Below are 25,380 nucleotides of genomic sequence, written 5' to 3' on the forward strand. Positions count from 1 at the left end.
TGGGCACCGATCCCCACAGAACTTGACTGTAAGGGCTGGCTGTCCACATGCATGCCTGTGGGTCTCTCATGATGTGATGCCAAATTTGGAAATTCTCTCCAGGCCTTGACTGTAGAAAAATATAGTCGTGGTTGAAGGATAGAACATACTTTATCTTTTTATTTTAAAAAAGTTAGTTAGCCCTAGTCAGTTTGGCTCAGTGGATAGAGCGTCAGCCTGCAGACTGAAGGGTCGCAGGTTTGATTCCAGTCAAGGGTACATGCCTGGGTTGTGGGCTCGATCCCCAGTGTGGGGCGTGCAGGAGGCAGCCAATCAATGATTCTCTCTCATCACTGATGTTTTTCTCTCTCTCCCCTTTCTCTCTTCCTCTCTGAAATCAATAAAAAAAAATTTTTTTTTAAACAGTTAGACTAACAAATATTAAGGCATATGACACAGCTTTATAAACCTAGCATATAGCTGACCCACAGAAACACTGACTTCCTTCATGGTTTCTCTTTCCCCAGGTCTTCTGGCTTCACTGAAACTCAAACAGTAACCCTTACAAATGACTTACATGAATCAGAAAGGAATCCATTATTTAAGACACTTTGCTGCCATCTGTTGGAAATTTTATTGAATAACTACAAATCAATGAAGACAAATGACAGGCACCCCTAGTTGTTGGGCAATGCATAATTTGCACAACCAGAGGGGCAGCACTGCCTTGAAGCAGCTTTCACAGAAGTGGACAAACCCTATTGCGTCAGGATGAGTATGGGGAGGAAGACAACAAAGCAAATCAGGAATCAAACTCCCACTCACAAGTTAGAAGGAACTGTGGTATGGCACCTTGACTTAGAACTGAGAATTTTCTTCACAGAAAGAAATGTTCTCACTGCTAATCTAAATTTAGTTTATAAGAGCAAAATAAAAATTGGCTTTAGCAGTTGGCTTGAGAACATAAGTACTAGTTTTTATTTTATTCATACTAGCTTTGTGTTCCAAATAACTAATTTCCAAAAGAAATACAAGAGTGTGTTGAAAAGTAATTTTGGAATTAAATGCAAGCTGCTTCTTTCAAATGGACAAACCTGATTAAATCAGGTTGGTAGTTGGGTTAGTTCTGTTTTAATCCTTGCTCTGTAAATGTGAATGTTCCACCACAACTAACATATTAGGGAACACTTGCAATTACATAAATTTTTTTATCATGATTTCATCTGTGAGAAGCACCAGGTAAACAAAGAAAAACGCACCCAGCTGAACCAAGTCACAGATGAATACACGAAAGGCTCACATACACAGCTCAAACATGTACCAGTGACCTCACTTCACTACCTGTGCTATGAGCCACACCCATACACATCTCCTATGACAATGTTCTATTCAATTTCCAAAAAACCCTCCCTCCATCACTTAACAATAAATTTAAAAACTACTCTGATGCCCACTACCACAAGTAAATTTCTAGATAACTTTCCACGGTAAAGGTGCTATCGTTATTGTAGTATTTATGTATTCCTCAACCATTTAGCACATGTAAAAATGTATTATTATTTTTACTAAGTTCCTGTCTTTACATGTTTTTAAGTATAGTGCTCCTAATACCTTTTCCCCCATAAGTCCTGTGATTTTTATTGTGCAATTCTGCACAGTACAGTGATTTAGGCACACGTGTCACATTATTGCAAATTGACTGTGCATGGCTATTTTAACCTAGACTCAAGCTCATTCTGCTAGACCAGTGGCCAGCAAACTGCGGCTCACGAGCCACATGGGGCTCTTTGGCCCCTTGAGTGTGGCTCTTCCACAAAATACCACTTGCGGGCGCGCACATACAATGCAATTGAAACTTCGTGGCCCATGCGCAGAAGTCGGTATTTTGTGGAAGAGCCACACTCAAGGTGCCAAAGAGCTGCATGTGGCTTGCGAGCCGCAGTTTGCTGACCACTGTGCTAGGCTAATATCAGCAGAATTACCACATGTATCTTATAAATCTTATAGATTTCAAAAAATAAATATATACTGACTTATGGTTTTTAAGAAAACTCAAAAGCACCCATCCAAAAGCCTCAGTGAAATTATCCAGGGCTTCTACCTTAATTATCCATAATGATTTTAATAATTCTTGAGCTCATTTGACCTTTCCTCAAATAACTTATCTATTTTTACAAAACCCTAAGCGACTGGTCGAAAGAATGTTGGACCGGTCAACCGAACGTTGGACCCGTCACTATGACGAGCACTGACCACCAAGGGGCAGAAGCTCAACACAGGAGCTGTCCCCTGGTGGTCAGTGCACTCCCATAGCAGGAGCGCTGCTCAGCTGACCAACGGGCGCCAGATGCGGGGCTCACAGCTGGCGAACACAGCTGTGGCATACCAAGCAGCAACAGCAGCACGGTGCCTGACCCACCTCGGGTTCCTCCCCGGCTGCCTGCTGCTTCCCACACTACTACATCCCTCGGGGGATGTCGGACTGCTGGTTTCAGCCTGATCCCCCGAGGGGTCCCAGATTACGAGAGGGTGCAGGCCAGGCTGAGGAACCCCACCAGTGCACGAATCCGTACACTGGACCTCTACTATATCACTGAAATCTGGGAATGATGGAATACAAGTACAAAGGATGGATATTATATAGCTCTCTTAACATGAGCTTGCTTAGAAAATTGTGAAGTAGTTTATTTTATTGGAAGAAACAAGACAATAGTTTTAGGGCATTTCAAAGAAAACCAAGCGCTGCTATTATTCACTGAGTTCTAATTTTCAGAGCTAGAAATACCAGACTGCTGACTTTTTTCATAAATTTTTTGCTCATTTGTATGTATATTACCTTAAAGTTCACAAGTTTCTTCTACTGAATAATGTGTGTGTGTGTGTGTGTGTATATATATACATACACCCATATACACACACACACACACACACACACATACATATAACTTAATAGTCAATCTAAATATTGAGTGCTACCAAACACAGGCATTATTTATCAGCATTTTTAATTCTATTATTTGAAAAATTCTTGAAATATGAAATCTTCATTACTCATTTCTCCTTCCTTCAATATTATTACTACCATGTATTTTCATAGATTTTAGCATCTTGAAAAAATGTCATAAATTATCTAGATACTCCTAATAAATAAATACCTTGGGAATAAAGAGAGTCATCATTAGTTTATACATAAAGTTAACTGAGATTACTTTAACCAAGAATGTCAGAATTAAAAACTAAGGTCTGAATAATGAATATCCTTTAAAAATTTGGCCTATAAAAGTTATCCTTTATAATTTTAGAAATGCCTTGGAGAAAATATTGTGCTTTAACATTTATTTTCTTCAAAGTTTCCTCAAATTTTTATCACTTAGGTCAATAAATGTAGGAAAACATAGTTACAACGTTGTGAGCTCAACCCCTGGTAGGGGGCATGCAGGAGGCAGTCGATAGATGTTTTGCTCTGACACTGATGTTTCTCTCTCTCTCTCTCCCTCTCCCTTCTTCTCTCTCTAAAATTCAATTGAAAACAATTTTTTAAAAATCACACGACAATTTCATTCTTGCTGCTCTAGCCAAAATTCTTCATTTTTCATTTCTCACTTCCTACATCCAATCCAACAAGTAAATTCTGTTGGCTCTACCTTCGAATGATTCATAATCTAGTCACTTCTCAGCCTTTCCACTATTCCCATTGTGGCCCAGATCATTGCAATAGCATTCCAATTGGTCTCTGAACTCCCATTCTTGCATCCCTATTCTCAATATAGAAGCCAGTGGCTCCCTATCTCACAGAATCAAAGCCCTCATGATGCTCTACAAGGCCTTTGTGATATGCTCAACGATGTCATCTCCTACTACTCTCCCCTTATTCATTCCACTCCAGCCTCCCTGGCATCTATGCTGCTCCTGGAACATTCCAAGCATATTTCTCCTTTATACTTGCTATTCCCCTGGGTGCAAATCCTCACCCCTAGGTATCCACATGCCTGACTTCCATACTTTTATCAGGTCTTGACTCAAATGTCACTTAACAGGGAGGCATTCTTTGGTCAGCTTAGCTAAAATTATTCTTCCTTGATGCTTCCTATTTCCTATTTTTTTTCTTTGTACTTATCTCCATCTACCACAGTATATATTTCACTTATTACTCTTGCTTATTGTCTATCATTCCTCAATAGAATGTAAGCTTCACAAGGGGAGAGAGCTTTGTATATTTTTTTTTTCACTCTTGTGTCTTAAAGTGCCTAGAACAGCATGTGGCACATAGTTGTCATTCAATAACTATTTGCTGCATAAACAAATGGATTTTTTAAAAATTAAAAATCAATGAAAGCCACACAATATAACACAATAACATGTGCTGTGAAAAGTCATCAATAATCTATCTTCCTAATTATGTAGGAATCTTCTAATGACAGAAATTACACCTCTTTTCACTTAGGGACTGGCATAGAATGTTACATATACAGCAATTATTCAATTCAATATTTGACAGCATGAAATTTTGCTTAAAGACAAATCATTAGGAGATAAAAATAGAACAACAGAATAATGATCTAATTCAACATTAGATTGGCATGTAAGAAAAAAAATGGCTCTAAAAGTAGTCTTTCCCCTTCTAATATTTATGAGCAATAGCTTTCAGTGCTAATTTAGGACATCCACTCCAAAAATGATCATGGTCTGCCATGAATCAAGACTTGTCCAGGACAGAAAGTGGAAGATTGGCTCTGGACTAAGCACCTTGGCCACCTCATCTTAGTTTGTCTTTGGGACTAGTACATGGAATATTGGAGATATTTAACAATTTACGATATAGTTTTCTCTTCTTTAAAATGTTAACAGTTCTTCAGACTATGAATATATATTCTTTGTGGGTTAAAGCTTGTCAAAAGTTTCTAGAGTGACAATGATAGTCATCAACATAACACTGTGAATAATATTAGATAGCAAAGGAACTGAAAGAAGGTGACTCTGAGCCAGTCCAAGTTACACAGAACACATACATGAAATACAAACAGGCTACAATATGGTTACACCCAGACAGGTTTACAATACAATTTATGCCAATACCTAAACTGGATTCAACACATGCTAAAGAAGTACAATGGAAATAAAATAAGAGGAAAATCTGATTTCTCTAAGTATGATTCCTTGAATAAAAGTGTTTGCTAATCTAACTAATTTCTAGAAAAGCAACAATTGTTATAGGATAAAAAGAAAAGGAAAATATTCAAATTCTGACCAAGAATTGAGTTCCATTTAAATTATGAAAAGAAATGAAGAAGAAACAAACAAGAAAAACTAAACCGATATTCAAAAACACATACTCACCAACATACAGACAATAAATAGTTCTGACTTATCTACCTAGCAAATGTCTGTGACTAAGTATCTAGTTTCACTAAGCAAATAATAACATCAATGATATAAAGCACTTCCTACTATTCAAATCCTTTCATTATTTTATTTAATCTTAATTATGTTCCTTTAAAATTACCTGACCTAAATATCTATATATCCATTGGCAAGCATGCAAAATATGAAACAGTATATTTGTTAGGAAACAGGGAAAGAGCTGCTTTGATGTTGACAATTTCTTTAGGGTATAACAACTCATAGGGGGTTTTTTTATTTCTCTCTCTTGTCACCCCTTTAACTATAGTTCCAAATATACTTACATGAGATACGTAAAATTAGCTCAGCTATAGTAGCCTGATCTGACATTACATTACATAAGACAGAATCAGTAGCTTGAACGGGACACACAACACTCAATACGAAGTTTCCATACAATACTGGCTCCCCAGTGAATCTCAGTAGTTCAACAAGATCACCTAATGGTCTTTCAAAATTTAAAGCCAAGCAATAAACTCAGAAACAATACACCATCCAACTTGTCTAGGGCTGAACAGCAAACTTATGAAGCTTAAATTTCATCTCTGTAAAATAACTTCGCTGCCACTTGGTTACAAAGAATAAAACTTTCTAATGACTTCTAACTCTTGGTTAACATATCAATGCGCTTCCTTAATGGGAAATACAGGGTGTTTTGTTTTATTGTAACACTCAACAAGTCCATAAATTACCAGATAAAAGCTAGCAATTTCTTTTATTCGCTTACCCAGTTTAGTGGTGCCCTCTGGTGGGTACTCAGGAAACTGACCCTCGGAAGGGACACTGACAGTTCTTCTCAGGCATCTCCCTTTGGTGGAATCGGCCTGCTGCTCCTGTCCTCCCTCCGTGGGTATCTAGTTAACCAAAAGAAAAAGAGATGAAACCTAATACTGAGTTCGCCATAACAACTTTCCGATTGAATAATGTTTTCAGTTAATAAAGAATAGGAGTTTGTAATCATCAGAGCAAAGTAGAAGAAATGTAGAAATAAAGTATACACAATGGTAAAGTATTACCAATCCCTTTGCAGGAAGCTTTTCTTTAAAAAGAAAACCAAAAGATCAGGAAAGGTGAGTATGTAAATTAGCTTAGTTGAAGTATGTACAAATCTTATCCAGGTGTGCATGTGTTTTGGGAGTCCAGAAAACAAAACAAAACACCCACACAAATAAAAGATTCTTTTACATAAGACACTGGTTCACAAGTTCCAATTCTGCCCAATGCTCAATCAGGTAAATGGAAATAAAAGTCAACCAGAAAGATTTAGCTACAACATTCTCTTAAAAGAAGGTTTTGCTAGATAAAAGTATTAAAATGACCCAACTTTTCTTTAATTTTAGAATTAAGCATATATATAAAAGGCTAGTATGCAAAGTGTCAGGAATTTGACCAGTTGACAGGGAGTTCGATAGCTCACTATGATGTGTGCTGACCACCAGGGAGCAGTGCGGAGTGAAGGAAGGCCCCAGCCAGCAGCTGGAAGGTCCCGTTTGGCCCTGATCACTGGCCAGGCCTAGGGACCCTACCCATGCCCGAATTTCGTGCACCTAGCCTCTAGTACAGTGGTTCTCAACCTGTGGGTCGCAACCCCTTTGGGGGGTCTAACGACCCTTTCACAGGGGTCGCCTAAGACCATCAGAAAACACATATATAATTACAGACTGTTTTTGTGATTAATCACTATGCTTTAATTATGTTCAATTTGTAACAATGAAAATACATCCTGCATATCAGATATTTACATTACGATTCATAACAGTAGCAAAATTACAGTTATGAAGTAGCAACGAAAATAATTTTATGCTTGGGAGTCACCACAACATGAAGAACTGTATTAAAGGGTTGCAGCATTAGGAACGGTGAGAATGAATCACTGCTCTAGTAGTTAATAAAATACATTTTCAGTGAGATTTTGTTAGTAACCTTTATCAAAATTAAGAATAGTATTGGTAACATCTCAGTTTGGCAAAATATATCAGTAATTAATCATAGTTTCTTATTTCTTATGGCTCTCGTGTTGAAATTTCAACCATTTCAATAATAATGACTAGCACTGAGTTCCTGCTATGTGCAGGGCTACGGATTTTACATGAGTGACATTATAAGGGAGCCATTATTACCCCCCTTTTAAAGATGAGGAATAATTTATTTTTACAAATGATTTCAGTATATACATATCACATCAACTGATCCAGAGAAACTGGGATACACACAGGCTTGAAAGTATATGTCTTCTACTTTGCCTCAGTAATCCAACTCCTATGACTGGGGTCAAGCGGGCGATAGCAAGGGAAACTCTCTCTGTGCCACTGAGAATCTGAGGAGCAAAGTCCTAATGTCTTCAAAATGGACTGAAAATTTTCACAATCTTTATAGGACCAAAAATTTACCATTTCCTCATTACTATAACTATGCCTACATTACTTGCACACTGAGAAATCAAGAAGCAGAATTAACAATGGTAACATTCTAAAAAAATAAGGGGAAACCAAATAATAGCATCAATAAAGAGATGAACTATTCCAAAGCACTCTGTAATATAAAACTTTACAAATGGTAATCTAAGTCATCCAGCCCTTTCAGGATGAAAATTATATTATCACTACTTAAATAATTAAAAGAGTAGTACAGAGAGGTTAAATAACTCTCATCTAGTAAGAGGCAAAAATATAACCTCTACCTGCCTTAAAAGTAGAAAGGAATAGGGGTAAATACAAGTAGAGTAGAAAGTTTGTATCTTTGAACAAACAGGAACCTAAATAAAAAACCATTTTCCTCAAAGTTCTAAAAGCACCAATTATCTGAAATAATGAAAATTCAAGCTATAAGAAAAAAATGTAGTAGTTACTTTTTATATTATAGGAGGAAATGACCTATGATCTTTCCTGTGAAAATGTATAAAGGCCACATTTGGAAAAAAATAAGAAATGGCTTCTATTATCATATATTTTGCCTCTACCATGTCTAAGGAGAAGATACATAAAATATATAAAACTTATCTGGGCCTAAATTTCACTCACAATTATTTTCTCAAAGTTTTTGTGTAGACTCTTCATTTCCCACTATTGTAACTTAGAATATAATAAAAAGTTTCATTCAAAGTATCACTTACAATTGGGGTATACTATCTCTCACTTGGGATATATGGGAGAATAGTGTTGACTTTTATTCTAAACCTGCACTTCTTATGAATCTTTTACAACATTATAGATTGATCCCTATGTAAAATATTTTTACAAGATATTGATCTACTTGAAAATCAGAGGGTTCATATTTCAAGTATTTTCAAACTAAGCTGGAGTTCACCAATCTTTATACACATTCTAAAAAAAATAAAGGGATACCAAATCAAAGAATCAGTTTTAGAAAGTCAGTTTTAGAAAAGCTATGTTGTCCATTCTAATTGCCCTAATTTAGTTTACTAGTTTAATTTTTTTAGTATTTTTTATTGATTTTTGGAGAGAGAGGAAGGGACAGGAAGAGAGAGAAAAACATCAGTGTGAGAGCAGAACACTGATGTGCTACCTGCAGCACGCCTGCTACCAGGGATGGAGCCCACAACCTGGACATTACTCTGACCAGGAAATGAACTTGCAACCTTTGGTGCATAGGACACCACCCAACCAAGTGAGCCACACCAGCCAGAACATTTACTAGTACACATTTATTGTTTATACTGAATTAGTCTTTAAAATTTGTGTATCTTCCAGATTCTATAACATGAGAGGAATTCTTTTTAAGCTCTTTGGCCTTGTACTGTGCCCTGAGTCCAATTTTTCCTCAGGAAAAAAATAAAATCAAGTGCTTTAATTCATTCCATTGCAGATGAGGCAAATGGAACACAGTAAGGAGTAAATGGCTTCTCAGGTATTTAAGCTGTGCTAATAACAAAGTCAAACGTAATTTCTGAATTCTAATCCTGATGGTTAGTTCCAAACCATCCATGACAACGGAGGAGCAACATGCACAAATAAATTAAGCTACTTAGAAAATACTATTTATATATATACTAGAGGCCTGGTGCACAAAAATTTGTGCACTCGGGGTGGGGGGGTCGTTCCTCAGCCCGGTCTGTGCCCTCTCGCAGTCTGGGACCCCTCGGGGGATGACCACCTGCTGGCTGAGGCCTGCTCCCCAGGGGACTGGGCCTAAGATGGCAATCAGACATCCCTCTGACAGCCCGGCAGCCCTCGGGGGATGTACACTTGCCAGCGGGGAGCAGACCTAAGCTGCAGTCAGACATCCTTAGCGCTGCTGAGGAGGCAGGAGAGGCTCCCACAACCACTGCTGTACTGGCAGCCATCAGCCTGGCTTGTGGCTGAGCAGAGCTCCTCTATGTGGGAGGTCACAGACCACCAGAGGGCAGCTCCTGCACTGAGCGTCTGCCCCCTGGTGGTCAGTGTGTGTCATAGTGACCAGTCATTCCCAGTCCTTCTACTGTTAGGGTCAGTTTGCATATTACCCTTTTACTATATAGGATAGAGGCCTGGTGCACGGGTAGGGGCTGGCTGGTTTGCCCTGAATGGTGTCCCGGATCAGGGTGGGGGTCCTGCTTGGGTGCCTGGCCAGCCTGGGTGAGGGGATGACGGCTGTTTTCAGGCTGCCTGTGCCCCCTTCAGGGTGGGGGTTCCCACTGGGATGCCTGGCCAGCTTGGGTGAGGGGCTGATGGTTGTTTTCAGGCTGCCCGCACCCCCTTTAGGGTGGGGGTCCCCACTGGGGTGCCTGGCCAGCCTGGATGAGGGGCTGAGGGCTGTTTTCAGGCAGGCCAAGCCTGCAACTGAAGCTCCCAGTCTCTCTTTTTTTTCTTTTTTTTTTATTCTGGGATTTATTTACCTTCTGTAATTGAAACTTTGTTGCGGCTCCAGCTCTGAGCCCAGCTGGCTGAAAGCAGGTACTTGGGGTTTGTTTAGCTTCTATAATTGCAACATTGTTGCATCCGGAGCTCAGAGCTGGGCCCCCGCAGGTGGGGAACCTTGGCTTCCTCCATCGCCAGGGCAACCAAGCTTCATGTTTGCTTCAGCTGCGTGGCTGCCGGCCGCCATCTTGGTTGGCAGTTAATTTGCATATCACCCTGATTAGCCAATGGGAAGCATAGCGGAGGTATGGTTAATTACCATGTTAGTCTATTATTAGATAGGATACCTCATATCGTCTACAAATTGCCTTTCATTTTGTTTAGAATTATACATAAAATAACTTCAATTTTAATCTGTGTATATGCAGATTAAATAGTCAAGTAAAGGAAACCTAGTTTATGCTAACTAGCAAAAGAAAACGCTCTGTAATTTTTTCTCTAAAGAATGTTTAAGTGATATTCAAGTCTACTGTATCCTGATACAGTGGATGTATGTGATGGGTAAAAGCAGCCTTCTGCTTCAGCCAGGGCGTAATTCTGAACCGTTTGCTGTACAGGGCTTCTCATAAGCTTTTCTACAAAAAAAGAGCTCTTCTGCTAAAAGTGTCAGCTTCAGACTTTACGTTCTAGGAACATCAAATTGCTTGCATTTCCCTAATATAGCCCCTATTGTGTAGTGCCTTTGCTTAGTCTGTTGTCTCAGCTTAAAATATTTCCCCCATTTTCTTTTCTATTCTTTACCTAACAGGTAAAACTATTCATCCTAAGGTGCAGTACAGACATTGCCTCTTCCAGGAGTCTTCCCTTTCTACCAATTCCCTAAGGGAGTAGGGTCCAGGTACACCTTCCTGAGGTTCCTCCAATAACAGATTTTTCTCTTTCACTCTATTAACTACATTGAATTATAATTATTCCTTTGTGCAACTAATTCCATGCAGGTTAACAGCTTGTATCTTACCAGTCAATCCCCAAATCTTAAAATAGCTCCAACCCACAAATGAATGAATGAATATTTAATAGGTAGAGAGGTTGGCCATTGTAGGCAAAGGAAAAATACATAATATCAACTAAGAAGTTGGTAAGCACATAACTTTTTTATTTTGGTTTGGAACAGGCAGTAGGCCAATTTAATTAGAGTCTCTTCAAGGGGAGAAATGGGGTAAAACACCAAAATATATTATGACCACATTGTGAGGGCATTAATACCAGACCATGCATAATTCAGGAAGCACTGGGAAACCTTTCAAGTTTTTAAATCAGAGGAATGGTAGTCTCTTAATTGGTCTTTCTCCTTCCTATCTCCCCCTCTTCTAATACATCCTATAGATTAATATTCATAACACAGCCCAGCTGGTATGGCTCAGTGGTTGAGCATTGACCCATGAACTAGGAAGTCATGGTTTGATTCCTGATCAGGGCACATGCCTGGGTTGGGGGCTCGATTCCCAGTAGGGGGCACGCAGGAGGCAGTGGATACATGATTTAATCTCTTATAGATGTTTCTATCTCTCTCTCCCTCTACCTTTCCCTTCCTCTCTCTGAAATCAATAAAAAACATATTTAAAACATACTCATAACTGTGATCAAATCCCTTCCTTCCTTAAGCTCCCTTTGGTAACTGCCCATTACCAACAACATCTTAATGACATAGACTATAGTCCTTTAGAATAAATGGATTTCTTTCTTTTATTCTATCCAGTTTGTGATATTTCTCAAATGCCATTTTAAAATTATTTGTCTTATTTCCAAAACTAAATTTGGTATGTGGGGGAGAGAGGAGAGAACTGTGTCTTATTCTTTATAACTCCTAACACATGAATTTCCCACATGACCAACAGGGACACATTATGTATCTGCTGAATAATCTGAAAGTCGTTTTGAATGAAATATGCCATGGGTAGTTACCCCAGGATAAGTAACAGCCAGTTTTTGGCTGTTTGTGTAAAAGCCTAATTGCTATTTTCATTAATATGAGTATAAATACTGCTTTCCCAAACAAACCAAGAAAAAAATTTTTATCTTAAAATTACATTATTATTACCCCGGTGCCTGTGCACTAGTATCCTGCTTTAAAAATTCCACATACAGAAAGTAGAGTCTGAATGAAGAAAAATGGAGCCATGTTAATTCTTCCTAATGACTCGTTATAGCCAAAGGAACTCAACAAATTTTGCTTTCTTTCTTTTTTTCCTTTTTTTTTTTTTTGTATTTTTATACTGGCTGCACTCACAAGGGTTCATGGTTGCCTTCTCCACCATTTCCCTCAACTCCTTAATCTCTGGTTTACTTGGTCTTATCTCTTGCAAGCAAAATGGAATTCAAATGACCTCCTACACCCTCTTTAAAATGGCTTGGTGCCAAGCCAGCTGGGGCCTTTCCTGGCATCCAGGCAGGGAAGTATATCTCATAACACATAAGCAATGCCTATTTGGCACAATTTACAAGAAGCATTTTACTAAGCCAGTGAGTCATTTCTCAAGGTGATACTCCTGGCAGACTTCTCTTCTTTTAGCATTCTATCCAGACCTACCCTTCTGCTACATTCCCAAATTGGCAATCGGTGTATTTAACACTCTTCCCATGTACATCCCCCAGGCAGACTTTTTCCTGTTTCTGACAGGAAACATGCAGAGTTAAGAGAGAGCATTAAAAGATCCCACACACTGAATGCACAAGTGATGCTAGACTAATATAATCCTCCCACATTCCAGCAGTGCCTGGCTAAGGATTCAGTTTAAATCCTTACAGAATCTTCTTAATTGATTTCTGTAGCAAAGTAATAAACACCCCCATGATTCGTTAAGGTTTAAAACAGTCTTTTTAGATAATTTTAACAGGAAATTCCTTAAATTCCTTGTTTTAAGAAATTCTGACTTGTTCATGAGAACTTCTGAGGGTGAGAGTTATACTCCTGCTGATAGTGTGGCTGAGAGATAGAGAGTGACAGCAGACACACACACACACACACACACACACACACACACACAAATAATAGATTTCTAATCATTTCTTGTAATGAAATTAACAGAATATTAAATTTATCATTTATGTAGTAGGTACAGCAATGGCTTAACATTTTCTTATCCTAGAGACTTAATTCAGTTTTTCCAACTTAATAATGGTAGAACATATCTGTCTCAGACATTAACTATTTTTGCAAACTATTTCAGGAACTGCTCATCCCTTACCTGGTCTACTACAGTAACCTAACTTTCTATTTTCTTCCAGTAACATTCACTCAATTTTCCAAAGGATTAACAGTTCTAAGAATCAAAACTGATGATGTCACTGACCTGTTCAAATACCTTTCCATGGTCCAAATCATTTCCAGAATTAAGTCCAAATTCCTTAGCATGGCCTTCAAGGCTCTTTCTCATTTGATTCCTGACAGTCATCACTGTTCTTCAAGCTGTATTCCAAGGATCCTGAGCATTTTGCAATTTACCAAAGAGAGATATCTCCTGATCTGTCTCCTTATACATGAAATATCCTTCCCTTCTTTTCCTCCAGGTGAGCTTCTATTTGTCCCTGGACATGACCTAATCACAGATTTCTCTGTAAAACCTTTTTTGGCATTCTCCAGTTCACACCATAACGCAGTCCAGGCAATATCTCAGTTAATCTTTCCTTGTGATTATATTATAATCTTAAGAAAAAATAATTTACTGAGGTGAAATTCACTTAACTTAAAATTAACCATTTTAAAGTGAATTAACTCAGTGACATTTAGTACATTCACAAGGTTGTGCAAACACTACCTGCATGGAGTTCCAAATGGTTATAACTTTTAATTTACCATAATATGTCCCCCAAACCTGTATCTTAGCAATCACAATACTGCACACATAATATATGTTCAATAAATACAGATGGAATCACATATTAACAATAGAAAAGCATTTTATGGATTATTTTTATCCTCTTTTATTATCTAGTTTTAGGGAGAAAGCATGGAATTAAGACTCATGCTCTGGAAAAATTTATCACACAAAAAGAAAAGATAAAAGGACAGGTGCATCTCCTCTCACACTAATATTAAGCAAATGGATCTTTAGGAATCAAATTTATAATTTGGCTTTTTCAAAATTTATTAAACAAATATTTATTGAGAATTTACTTATGTATCAAGAACTGTCCTAAGCACTGAGGGATACAACATTGAACAAAACAGAAAAAAATCCTTGCCCTAAAGCCTACGTTCCAGTAGTGGAAGAAAGACAATAAACATAACAAATAAATTCGATAGCATTTTAGAAAGTGGCAAATGCTCTGGGACAAAATAAAATTAGAGCCACATAATTAGTTCAGATGTTCTTGATGGAGATACAGGCGGGGTTGCAATTTATTTATTGATTTGATTGATTGACTTGAGGGGGGGAAAGGAAGGGAGAAAGAGAGACAGAAAGAGACAGAGAGGGAGAAACATCTATCTGTTCCACTAATTTATGAATTCATCGGTTGCTTCTTGTATGTGCCCTGACCGGGGATCGAACCAGCAACCTTGGCATATCAGGATGATGCTCTAACCAACTGAGCTACCCAGCCAGGGCAGGGGTGGCAATTTTAAATAGGTGGGCCTATATTAAGCAGGTGATATCTAAGCAAAGAGTTCAAGGAGGTGAGAAAGTAAATCACTCAAATATCTTAAAGGAAAAGCCAAGGCTAAAGCTTTGAGGCAGGAACATGTCTGATGTGCTCAAGGACAGTGCCGAAGCCAGAGTAGCTGGATCACAGTGAGCCTTTGGAACTAGGAAGGATGGAGCTGTCATTAATGAAAAAGGAGAAGGTCTCTGGAAGGCTTCAGAAGACTAGGGGATCAGTGTGGGACTTGTTGAAGATGACTATTACTATCCAAGTAGAGATGTGTAATGAGCAGATGAATAGGTGAGTCTAGATAGAGAACAGAGATGTGTAGGCTTAAGACATAAAATTAGGAATCATCAGCATTAGAGGGTGTTTAAGGTCATAAGATTGGATAAGAGTCCTAGGAAGTGATGTCCACGGACTGGCACTCCCCTGTAAAGATTTGGAGAGAAAAGAAATCTGCAAAGATGACTTAGAAGGAATTGCCAGAGAGGCAAGAAGAAAACCGAGAGCACAGTGTCAGGGAAGCCAAGGGAAGAGAGTTGTTCTAGAAGAAGAAATGAGCCATCAACTGCATTAAATGCCACGGACAAATTAAGTCAGATGAGAACTGACCACTGAATTCAGTAATTTGGAGGTCACCAGTGAATTTAACAAGATTAATTTTGGCAGAGTACTATGGGTAACAGTCTGATCAGAGTAGTTTAAGCGAGAACAAGAGAAGAGGAATTAGAGACAGTGAGCTTACAAGTTTTGAGAATTTTTGCTATTAAGGGAAGCAGAAAAGGATGGCAACTGGATGCAGAAGTGAGGTTGATATCAGCTTATTTTTTCTTTTAAGATAGGAGAAATAATAGCATGCTCATGGGGATGAGCTAGTGGACAGCAAAAAATTGAAAAACTAAAGGGGTGGGGGAGAATTGCTAGTGCTACATCCTTAGAATGGGCACCCATGCAGGGACGGATTGTCGAATTATGGTCAGCTGAACCATAGTTAAAGGAGGGAAGTTAGGGTATAGGTAACAGGTGCTGGTGGATAGGTAGACATGGTAATGGAGTATGCAGAAGTTCCCTTCTGAGTGCTTGAATCTTCTCAGTGAAGAAAGAAGCAAAGTAGTCAACTGTAAGGGAGGGTAATAGAGAAAGGATTTTTAAGAAAAGAGGAAGAGATGTAAAAAAAATCTTGGAAATCACTTTGGATTGTGCTACGCAAAGTGTGGTCCAACGTGCCGCTCTACAAATTGTTTGTTACTAATAAACAATGTAACAGAACAGAAGTTGAGATCAGTGGATTTGTCTCATTGTACAACACACTTTCCAGGAACATGTGTAAGTTTTGTAATTCTATTTCTTCTTTTCCTATGTTATGATCACTCTGTGTATATTTTTTTAATTGTAATTTTATTTTTGTTAAATCTAATAAAAATTTTGGGTTTGTATTTTTGTCTTTTCTACAAATTTCATTTTATTGTATTTTACTGTTCACAATGATGTGGGAGAAAAAACTGGTCCTTCACCACACATAAATTGGTCATCCAGAAGAGCTGCATAATAATTGGACTAGAAAAATGTTTTGTAATTGCCAAGCAACATTAGGAGCTCACATAAGGCTTGCAGTCATTAGTTTAAAGACCATCAGTATGGTGGAGTGATTTTCTCCAGACACATTATGCTGCATGGAAGCAGGCAGGGAAGATGAGGAGCAGTATTTAAGTGAGCTGCCTCACTGTCAAGTGAGAATGATGATGCAAGAGAAGGGCAAGGGAATAGTGTGCAAGGGAGCAATGACAACGATTGACCATAATATTCAGGCCAGGTGAAGAGGGAAGAAAGGATATCAGAGGTGTGAGGGGCAGACCAGGTGTAAAGGGGCTGGGGAGAGGTCAGATAGGAAGCAGCCATGGGAGGAGAAGGACAACTACTATAGGCAGCATGGTCTGAGGGCTATGGGAGAAAAACAGCCAACACTTGACAGGAACTCACAGAAGACAGTGTCCTCAGGGAAGATACAGGTTCTCATGAGACCAAAAATTAAGGGACTCCTTCAGGAAGAGGTAGAAGAACGGCTGAGTTTGCTGCTGACGGACCATAAGTTGCAGAGGGCAGAGTGAAGGGGTTTCAAGAGGTAGGGAAGAATGACTGAATGGCAGAGACAGAAAAGGAGATTTACAGAGCCAAAACGAGAGTGTGGGAGATGATGAGTTCCCCGGGCATCTAGGGTTACTCATGATGACTGGCATGAACAGGCATAAAGTACCTAAGATACTGTTTTTTGGAAATTTTTCATCATGGACAGTTATTTTATGAGACAAAAGAGGACCCAGGCCTGGACTATTTAAATGATCAGTAATATCTAATCAGTGGGTTATATCTTGGTTCTTGTTAAGGCATGTTTATGCTATTTATCCTTAGGCTATTACATTTCTTACAGTACTAAACTGAATAAAATGTAAGGAAGGGCATAAAGATGACAAATGATCTGTTCATAACTGTGATTTTAAAAAAACTGAAGACAGAGTATGTTGATTAAAATGTGCATTTTGAATGATCTGTTTATTCAAATTGGTAACTAAGAATCTTCTCTACTAATATTCACTCTACCAATTTTTATTATTTGTCTACTTAACATAAACACAGTCCACATATACTAGACTGCTCAAGAAAAGGACCCTTTAAAAATTATTTTAATAAAATAAAATTTTATATTAAAGTATTATTTTACTTATTATATCGATACTCTACCCATAGCTTTACACACACACACACACACACACACACACACACACACACATATGGCAATTAATCTTTCTCTTTCATTGAATCAGATCTTGTCTTCTCCTTCCCTTCCATTATCCCTTTGCCAAGATCATTATTTTTTTATGTTGTGGAGGATGGGAATAGGATGCCCTAATGGTCCTACTAAATCAGAATGGCATCATGTGATAAATCACCAATAAGAAAATGAATTATTTGGATGTGGAAGGATTTGTACACTGAACAACTTGATAAACAAAGTAGTCATAGTATATGGTAAGTTCAAGGGGTTCTGCTGTTGTTTTTTATTTTTTATTTAGAGGGACAGAAAGTTCACCTAGAATAGCACTAATTACATTCTGTCTGCCTCTCCAGATCTATTCTCTGCCCTTCTCTACCTTGCTGTGTGTTTCAGGAAGCAAACCTCTACAGAACACATCAAGAGTAATCTTTTCCTCTGACTTCAAGTTAGGTTTGGCCAGCAGGTAACACTGACAAGAAGTCGGAAGTCAGGAGAAGAGAGTTAGAGTGTTTATTTTCCCTTGCGTCCTCTTGCTGGCCATTTTTATACTGGTAGAGGCTGTGTTCTCTTGTGTAGAGCTACAGCAACTGCCATGTTATAGTTTATCATTCATAAAGCCTTCATTTTCATAAATGCAAATAAAAACTATATTATATCAGTAATTTGGTCAGAAAAGGGAAGTAGCTTTCCTTAATAATACCCTTCTCACCTCCTTCTCCTTGTTGAGCAACACCAACTGGCTGTCTGTGAGGATGCAATACTTCCGCTCCCATGTTGTCGTATCAGTGTAGGGTGACTGGCCACAAGACAGACGATGCGTAGGTGGCCCTTTCACATCTGGGTAACAAATATGAAAAACAAAAGTGACAAATCATTATCCTGCTTAGCAAACTAGTATTTCAAATGTAACATTCTTCAAAATCAAATTAGAGATGACTCTAAACATGAATCTCAGTGGTAAACTAAAATCTTAACTTTCTCCTAAGAAAATAAAAACTGTTCTTAAAAAAAAGAAAATAAAAGCTGTTAACAAAGAGAAGTGAAAACTGGTCTATAGTCTGCAGAAAAGAGGGCTGAAACACTCTATAATCATAAGCACAAACTTGACACAGTAATCACTACTGCAAATGCCCTAAAATAATGAAAGGTCACTTCAGAGCTAAACCAGTATCATTCAAAATAAAGAGGAAAAGGTGACTCAGAGACAAGAACAAAAGATAGAGAGGCCCTGGTCGTTAAGAGGAAGATGCTGTTGCTTGCACATTTTGAGAGTACTGTTGACCTAGAACTGAGAAAGTGAATTTATTGGCAGCTTAGACCTTCAAAAAGGCTTTCTTTCTAGTTACTCATAAGAATTAAGAACGTTTAAACCAGTGATTCCCAAAGTGGGCGCTACCGCCCCCTGGTGGGCGCTGCAGCGATCCAGGGGGGCGGTGATGGCCACAGGTGCATTTGTTTTAACTTTTTTTGTATTACCTTTCTATTCTGAGTTCAATAAATAGTTTCATAATTTCAAACTTCAATGTTTCTAATTTACACCTTTCTTTACTATATTTTACGAAAAAGGTAGAAAAATTAATACATATATCTTTCTGTTTAATTGCTATTAAAATTTTAAAAAAATTAATTTCCAGGGGGCACTGAGTAATATTTTTTCTGGAAAGGGGGCGGTAGGCCAAATAAGTTTGGGAACCACTGGTTTAAACTATAGCATATTACCACTAGAGGCCAGTAATACCTTAAAATCATAGGAAGCAAGTTACTCGAGGAAAGATCTAAACATGTTACCATCATGTCTCTTAGAGATGAGGATATACAATGTCAAAGCTAAATACCTCCACTCTTGTAAATGTCTCATTTCCCTATAAAATACCAAGTGGTTACTATTACTTTGTCACTTTAAAATTCTTTGATATAAACTATTCACTCTTTGGGCTGTTGTAAACCTTATATCTTAATCATAAGAACACATTAGATCCATTAAATAAGGCTTTATGGCAGTTCAATATATAGTAAAAGATCTTTAGCTATGAAGGACTAATACCTTTCAGGAATATACTTGCAGGGATCATTTAAAATACATTACTTATTACTGTTTAATTATTATGCTAGAAGACAACCTCAAGCTGAAGAAGTTAGAAAACCCCTGAGAGCAGGAGAGTTGTGAATCATAAGTAAGAGCATTTTATCTATTAGATGCATGTTTTCATTACTATTACTTTCTACAGACTTTCAGTCTTTTTTTAAAAATACATTTTATTGCTTTTTTTTTTTACAGAGAGGAAGGGAGAGGGATAGAAAGTTAGAAACATCGATGAGAGAGGAACATCCATCAGCTGCCTCCTGCACACCCCCTACTGGGGATGTGCCCGCAACCAAGGTACATGCCCTTGACTGGAATCGAACCTGGGACCCTTCAGTCCGCAGCCCGACACTCTATCCACTGAGCCAAACTCGTCAAAACTGGTCAGGGCCAGACTTTCAGTCTTTTTATCACAGAATGGTATTACTGGTATTGACTAACTGCAAGAAAGTTAAAATGATATCCTATACTATAATTACTCAAATATGCATAACTATAGCCTGAGTTCTATAGAAAGTAACAAGTCAGTAATTAGGGTAGTTTAGGTATATGTCTATCTTCTTAAGGCCCCTTATTGTGTCCATTATTATATTCAAAGCTCCTTTGGACTTAATTGCCTATTCTCTCTAAAATGTGTTGCTGTACATGTTTTGGGGAGCTTATCAACTACCCTCTAAAACAATTTCAAAATCAAAGAACTAATAATGTTACTAGGACTTGGCTGGGCAAGTTCACCAACAGCTTCCCCCTATTTTCCAGCTTCTTCTAATCTCTTCTGCACTGTGCAGAGCGGGATTCGCTATATCTACAGCTTCTCTATACCACACCAACTCCACCCTCAACTCGCTCCTTGTATTCCAAGCATCTTAAATTATTTTAAAGTTTTCTTTATATTTTAGAATTTCCTAAAATTATCACAAAAAGCTTCAAAGGAATTGACTCTTAATCCTTTTTGACACAATAGGGGATTCTTGCCTATAATTAAAAGTCATATCAAAGCTGATTTTCTTGCCTGGCCGGAGTGGCTCAGTGGTTGAGTGTCCACCTATGAACTAGGACAGTGATGGTGAACCTATGACACGCGTGCCAGAGGTGACACGCAAACTCATTTTTTTGGGTTGATTTTTCTTTGTTAAATGGCATTTAAATATATAAAATAAATATCAAAAATATGTCTTTGTTTTACTATGGTTGCAAATACCAAAAAATTTCTGTATGTGACATGGCACCAGAGATAAGTTGGGGTTTTTCAAAATGCTGACACGCCGAGCTCAAAAGGTTCCAGTTTGATTCCCAGTCAGGGAACATGTCTGGGTTGTGGGCTCGATCCCCAGTAGGAGGCATGCAAGAGGCAGCCAATCAATAATTCTCTCATTTATGTTTCTATCTCTCCCTCTCCCTTCCTCTCTCTGAAATCAACAAAAACTTATTTTTAAAAAGCTGATTTTCTTAATGTGATTTGGATAAACAAATGGATTAGATTTTTACCACAATGTAGGCCTATTTTTAGAGCAAATACCAAGACCACCTCAACAGAAAGGATACACCTACTTTATGTGGAAATGTGGTGGTTTTGTGGCCCAGACAAGTTTTCATGCAAATGACTAACCTTCTTATGTAAGTTAACCATGGGTGACCTAAACTGCCCACTCTAATTTAATTTGAGCAGTAATCTTATGATCTCTAGTAAGCAAGAAAATACTGACAGATCCTGTCCATAAAATTTAGAATATAGAATACTATATTTACAGTATAATGTGGGTTTCCTGACAAAATATAAATTAGTATCAGCACTGAATGTCCCTGTGTCATCTGGAGTAATTCTCTTAAAGACTCACTGGAAATTCCATTAGGCATATCTATAAATATCCACAAATTAACTTTCCTCTTAGAAGGTTAGCATCTTGTCTCTTCCAGACTTAGAAAGTATCTCAAAAGACTTACAATAGGAGAATAAAAAAGGGATCCAATTAGAAGCAGAAATAGGCATAGAGTGGAAAAGACTAAGTCTATGACCCGAATATGGAGAATGTCAAAGAAAAAAATTGCTGTGGAAAATTTTGTTTTTGTGTCTTTCAGCTTCTTAGAAATTCATCTGTGTTGCTTTTGAATCGCATTATTTACAAGCCACATTTTTTTTAAAAAATCCAACATAAGTTAAAAGCAATTCTTAAAATCCCAAACCTATTTACTGCCATTCAAAACAAGTTTTACAGAGGATTCTATAGAGAAATTCATTCCTCCAGCTAAAACACAAACTCTAATGTTTCATTCAGTCTCAACAGCCTTTCATTGATTCTTAGTACCACTGAAAAAAACACAAAGACACAGTTTTGGGAAATCTATCTGTATCAAGGAGATTTTAATATATTAAAAAAAAAACACACACACACATTTCTAACAAGTAGTTGTAAACTGCATGGGTCTGAACCTTTGTAGAAAGGGGTGTGTGTGTGTGTGTGTGTGTGTGTGTGTGTGTGTTTATTTCCACGCCAGAACTACCTTGGTTTAGAAATAGCAAGTTCTTCCCAACATTCAAATTTCAATGATCAGACTTGTTTGGGTTCTGAATTTGGTTAGAACTCAAAATCAAATACAAGCATCCTATCTAATAAAAGAGAAACATGGTAATTGGCGTACGACCGCTACCCTTCCCATTGGCTAATCAGGGCGATATGCAAATTAACTGCCAGCCAAGATGGCGGCGGGCAGCCAGGCAGCTTGAAACTAACATGAGGCTTGACGGAGGACTCCAATGTTCCCCGCCTGCCGCTGCAGGCCTCTGAGCTGGCAGTTTGAAACATAGTTACAAAAATAGAAGCTAAACAAAACCCCAGAAACCAGCTTTCAGTCTGTGTCTTTGTGTTTTTTTAGGTGGTACTAAGAATCAATGAAAGGCTGTTGAGACTGAATGAAACATTAGAGTTTGTGTTTTAGCTGGAGGAATGAATTTCTCTATAGAATCCTCTGTAAAACTTATTTTGAATGGCAGTAAATAGGTTTGGGATTTTAAGAATTGCTTTTAACTTATGTTGGATTTTTTTTTTAAATGTGGCTTGTAAATAATGCGATTCAAAAGCAACACAGATGAATTTCTAAGAAGCTGAAAGACACAAAAACAAAATTTTCCACAGCCGGGATCTCAGACCTGGAGTTGATACAGAGTTTCGATTGTAGAACCTAAACAAACCAGATACCTGCTTTCAGGAGCGGAGGCCTAAGAGCTGGAGCCTCAGAACTAAAGCTGGCTCAGAATAAAAAAAAAAAAAGAAAGAAAAAAAGAAGCAGTTGGGAGCTTCAGTCCCAGCCTGAAAACAGCCCTCAGCCCCTCATCCAGGTTGGCCAGGCACCCCAGTGGGGACCCCCACCCTGATCCAGGACACCCTTCGCAAACCAGCCAGCCCCCACCCATGCACCAGGCCTCTATTCTATATAGTAGAAGGGTAATATGCCTCCCAGCACCGGGATCAGCGGAGCTGCGAGGTCTCCCGGCACCGGGATCAGCATGACAGGGGGCAGCGCCCAAACCCCCTGATCGCCCTGTGGCTCTGTGTGTGACAGGGGGCGGGGCCACAACCTCCCTATCGGCCCTGCTCTGTTCCTGACAGGGGAAGGCGCCCCAACCCCCTGATTGGCCCTGCTCTGTGCGTGACAGGGGGTGGCGCCGCAACCTCCCCATCGACCCTGCCTTGAGTGTGACAGGGGGCAGTGCCCCAACCCCCCAATCGGCCCTACCCTGAGCGTGACTGAGGGTGGCATCGCAACCTCCCAATCTGCCCTGCTCTGTGCATGACAGGGGGCGGCGCACCAATTCCCCAATCGGCCCTGCTCTGAGTCCGACCAGGGGCTGCACCTAGGGTTTGGGCCTGCCCTCTGCCACCCGGGAGCAGGCCTAAGCCAGCAGGTCGTTATCTCCCGAGGGGTCCCAGACTGCGAGAGGGCACAGGCCGGGCTGAGAGGACCCCCCCCCCCCCCGCCGAGTGAACAAATTTTTGTGCACCGGGCCTCTAGTCTGTATATAAAAGGCTAATATGCAAAGTGTCCCCTCGGGAGTTTGACCAGGAGAATGGGAGTTTGATCACTTGCTATGACATGTGCTGACCACCAGGGGGGCAACGCAGAACATGGCAGGCAACCAGGGGGGTGGGGTGGGGTGGGGCACTGAGGGAGCAAGGAAAGGAGGAGGTGGGGAGGCAGGGAGGCGGGGAACCTGATGGGCCCTGATCGCCACCTGGGCCTAGGACCCTACCTTGTACCTGAATTTCATGCACCAGGCCTCTAGTTTCTTTATAAAATTTCAGAATTAGAATCATTAATATCTTAAAGAAGTAAAAATACATATAAATAACTTTAAAACATAGCTATAGTACTCTAACTAGCTAAGGACACATCAATTTCCCTAAGTACACAAAGGACTATTTTCTCTTAATATTTTATAAATGTGTTAATGCTGTCTGCCCTAGGCCTAGACCAGATACTATTAATTACTTCCCATCAATATAATATACTTTAAGTCATTCTATTGCATTCTTAAAGTATAGGAAAAAAACACACAAATCCATCAAGGTATTAAAATGAAGTTTAATTTCATTTATTTTATGCCTCATTACCTCCCCACCTCCATATTATGTTAAAATGTCAGTGCACATGAATCAATGGCCCAGTAGATTTAAATACGGTCACACTAACCCTGGTGAATAATAAGGGTACTGAGTAATAAATGATTCTATGTTTTATAAAATCATAGTTCAGAAATGTTTCCCTTTATGAAAATCTATGTTTTAATCCTTATCATAAATTCACTATGAGACCACAACTATTTGTTAAAAATTTATATTATGTATCTTAACCTTAGGTAACCATTTTAGTTTTTCTTCAACAACAGGCTTAATTTCTAAGCAACTGAAACATTGGTGTCTAGTCAGTAAATCCCCTATACTTACCATCACCCTTTCTTTCTAAGAGTAAAAGAGGGCAGGTAGGAGATAACATGTGACACTTCTTTCTGGTGAATAATTTGCCTTCGTCTAAAGTTTGCAAAAGAGTCCCTCTGCCGCCTCCCTCTCAGTCTCAGCACCACTGATACCTAAGCATGGGGGTTCTAACTCTGTTTCATCACAGGCCACAATAAGTTATTTGAGAACAAAGTACTAAGTTCCTTGAAAATGTGACTTATTTATAGCAATCAAGTACTTGATAAACAGTAGTTTGATGCTATTACCCAAATACTAAGATTACCTAAGTAATCTTTTAAGAAAATGGCTAGGATGGGACACACTTCCTACAACGTTTCGATTTGCTTCTTCCTACCACGTCACAAGTACATAGTTTGCACTACACCTGATCACACGTGCCATGAAACGGCAGGAAGAGCAGATCATATACTTTCTTCCACTTCTGAGACATGCAAAAAGGCCTAAGTCCCATAATTCCCACACTGAGCCAAGCACTGCTTAAACAATTATACAGATTAGGTAACTGAATGGAATATTATGAATGATGGTCAGCATCAAGATGGCAGATGGTTGTACCTTGGTTGCGGGCACATCCCCAGTAGGAGGTGTGCAGGAGGCAGCTGATCGATGTTTCTCTCTCATCTGTGTTTCTAACTATCTATCCCTCTCCCTTCCTCTCTGTAAAAAATCAATAAAATATATTTTTTAAAAAAATGGCAGATGGTGCCCAAGATAGTGTGGCTCAGT

General features: G+C 38.9%; 1 protein-coding gene across 3 annotated transcripts in view; it reads right to left on the minus strand.

Annotated features, from left to right (window-relative positions):
* RASAL2 (RAS protein activator like 2) overlaps positions 1-25,380 on the minus strand; it is a 244,127-nt gene that overhangs the window by 107,770 nt on the left and 110,977 nt on the right. For all 3 annotated transcript variants that reach the window (XM_036344077.1, XM_036344076.1, XM_036344075.1), the window contains exons 2-3: positions 18,305-18,432; positions 6,107-6,233 (exon numbers count right to left, since the gene is read on the minus strand). In XM_036344077.1, coding sequence (XP_036199970.1) covers positions 6,107-6,233; positions 18,305-18,432 — 255 coding nt within the window. The remainder of the gene's footprint in view (positions 1-6,106; positions 6,234-18,304; positions 18,433-25,380) is intronic.

This window comes from Myotis myotis, unplaced genomic scaffold (assembly GCF_014108235.1).
Source record: "Myotis myotis isolate mMyoMyo1 unplaced genomic scaffold, mMyoMyo1.p scaffold_m19_p_18, whole genome shotgun sequence".
Classification (NCBI taxonomy): Eukaryota; Metazoa; Chordata; class Mammalia; order Chiroptera; family Vespertilionidae; genus Myotis; species Myotis myotis.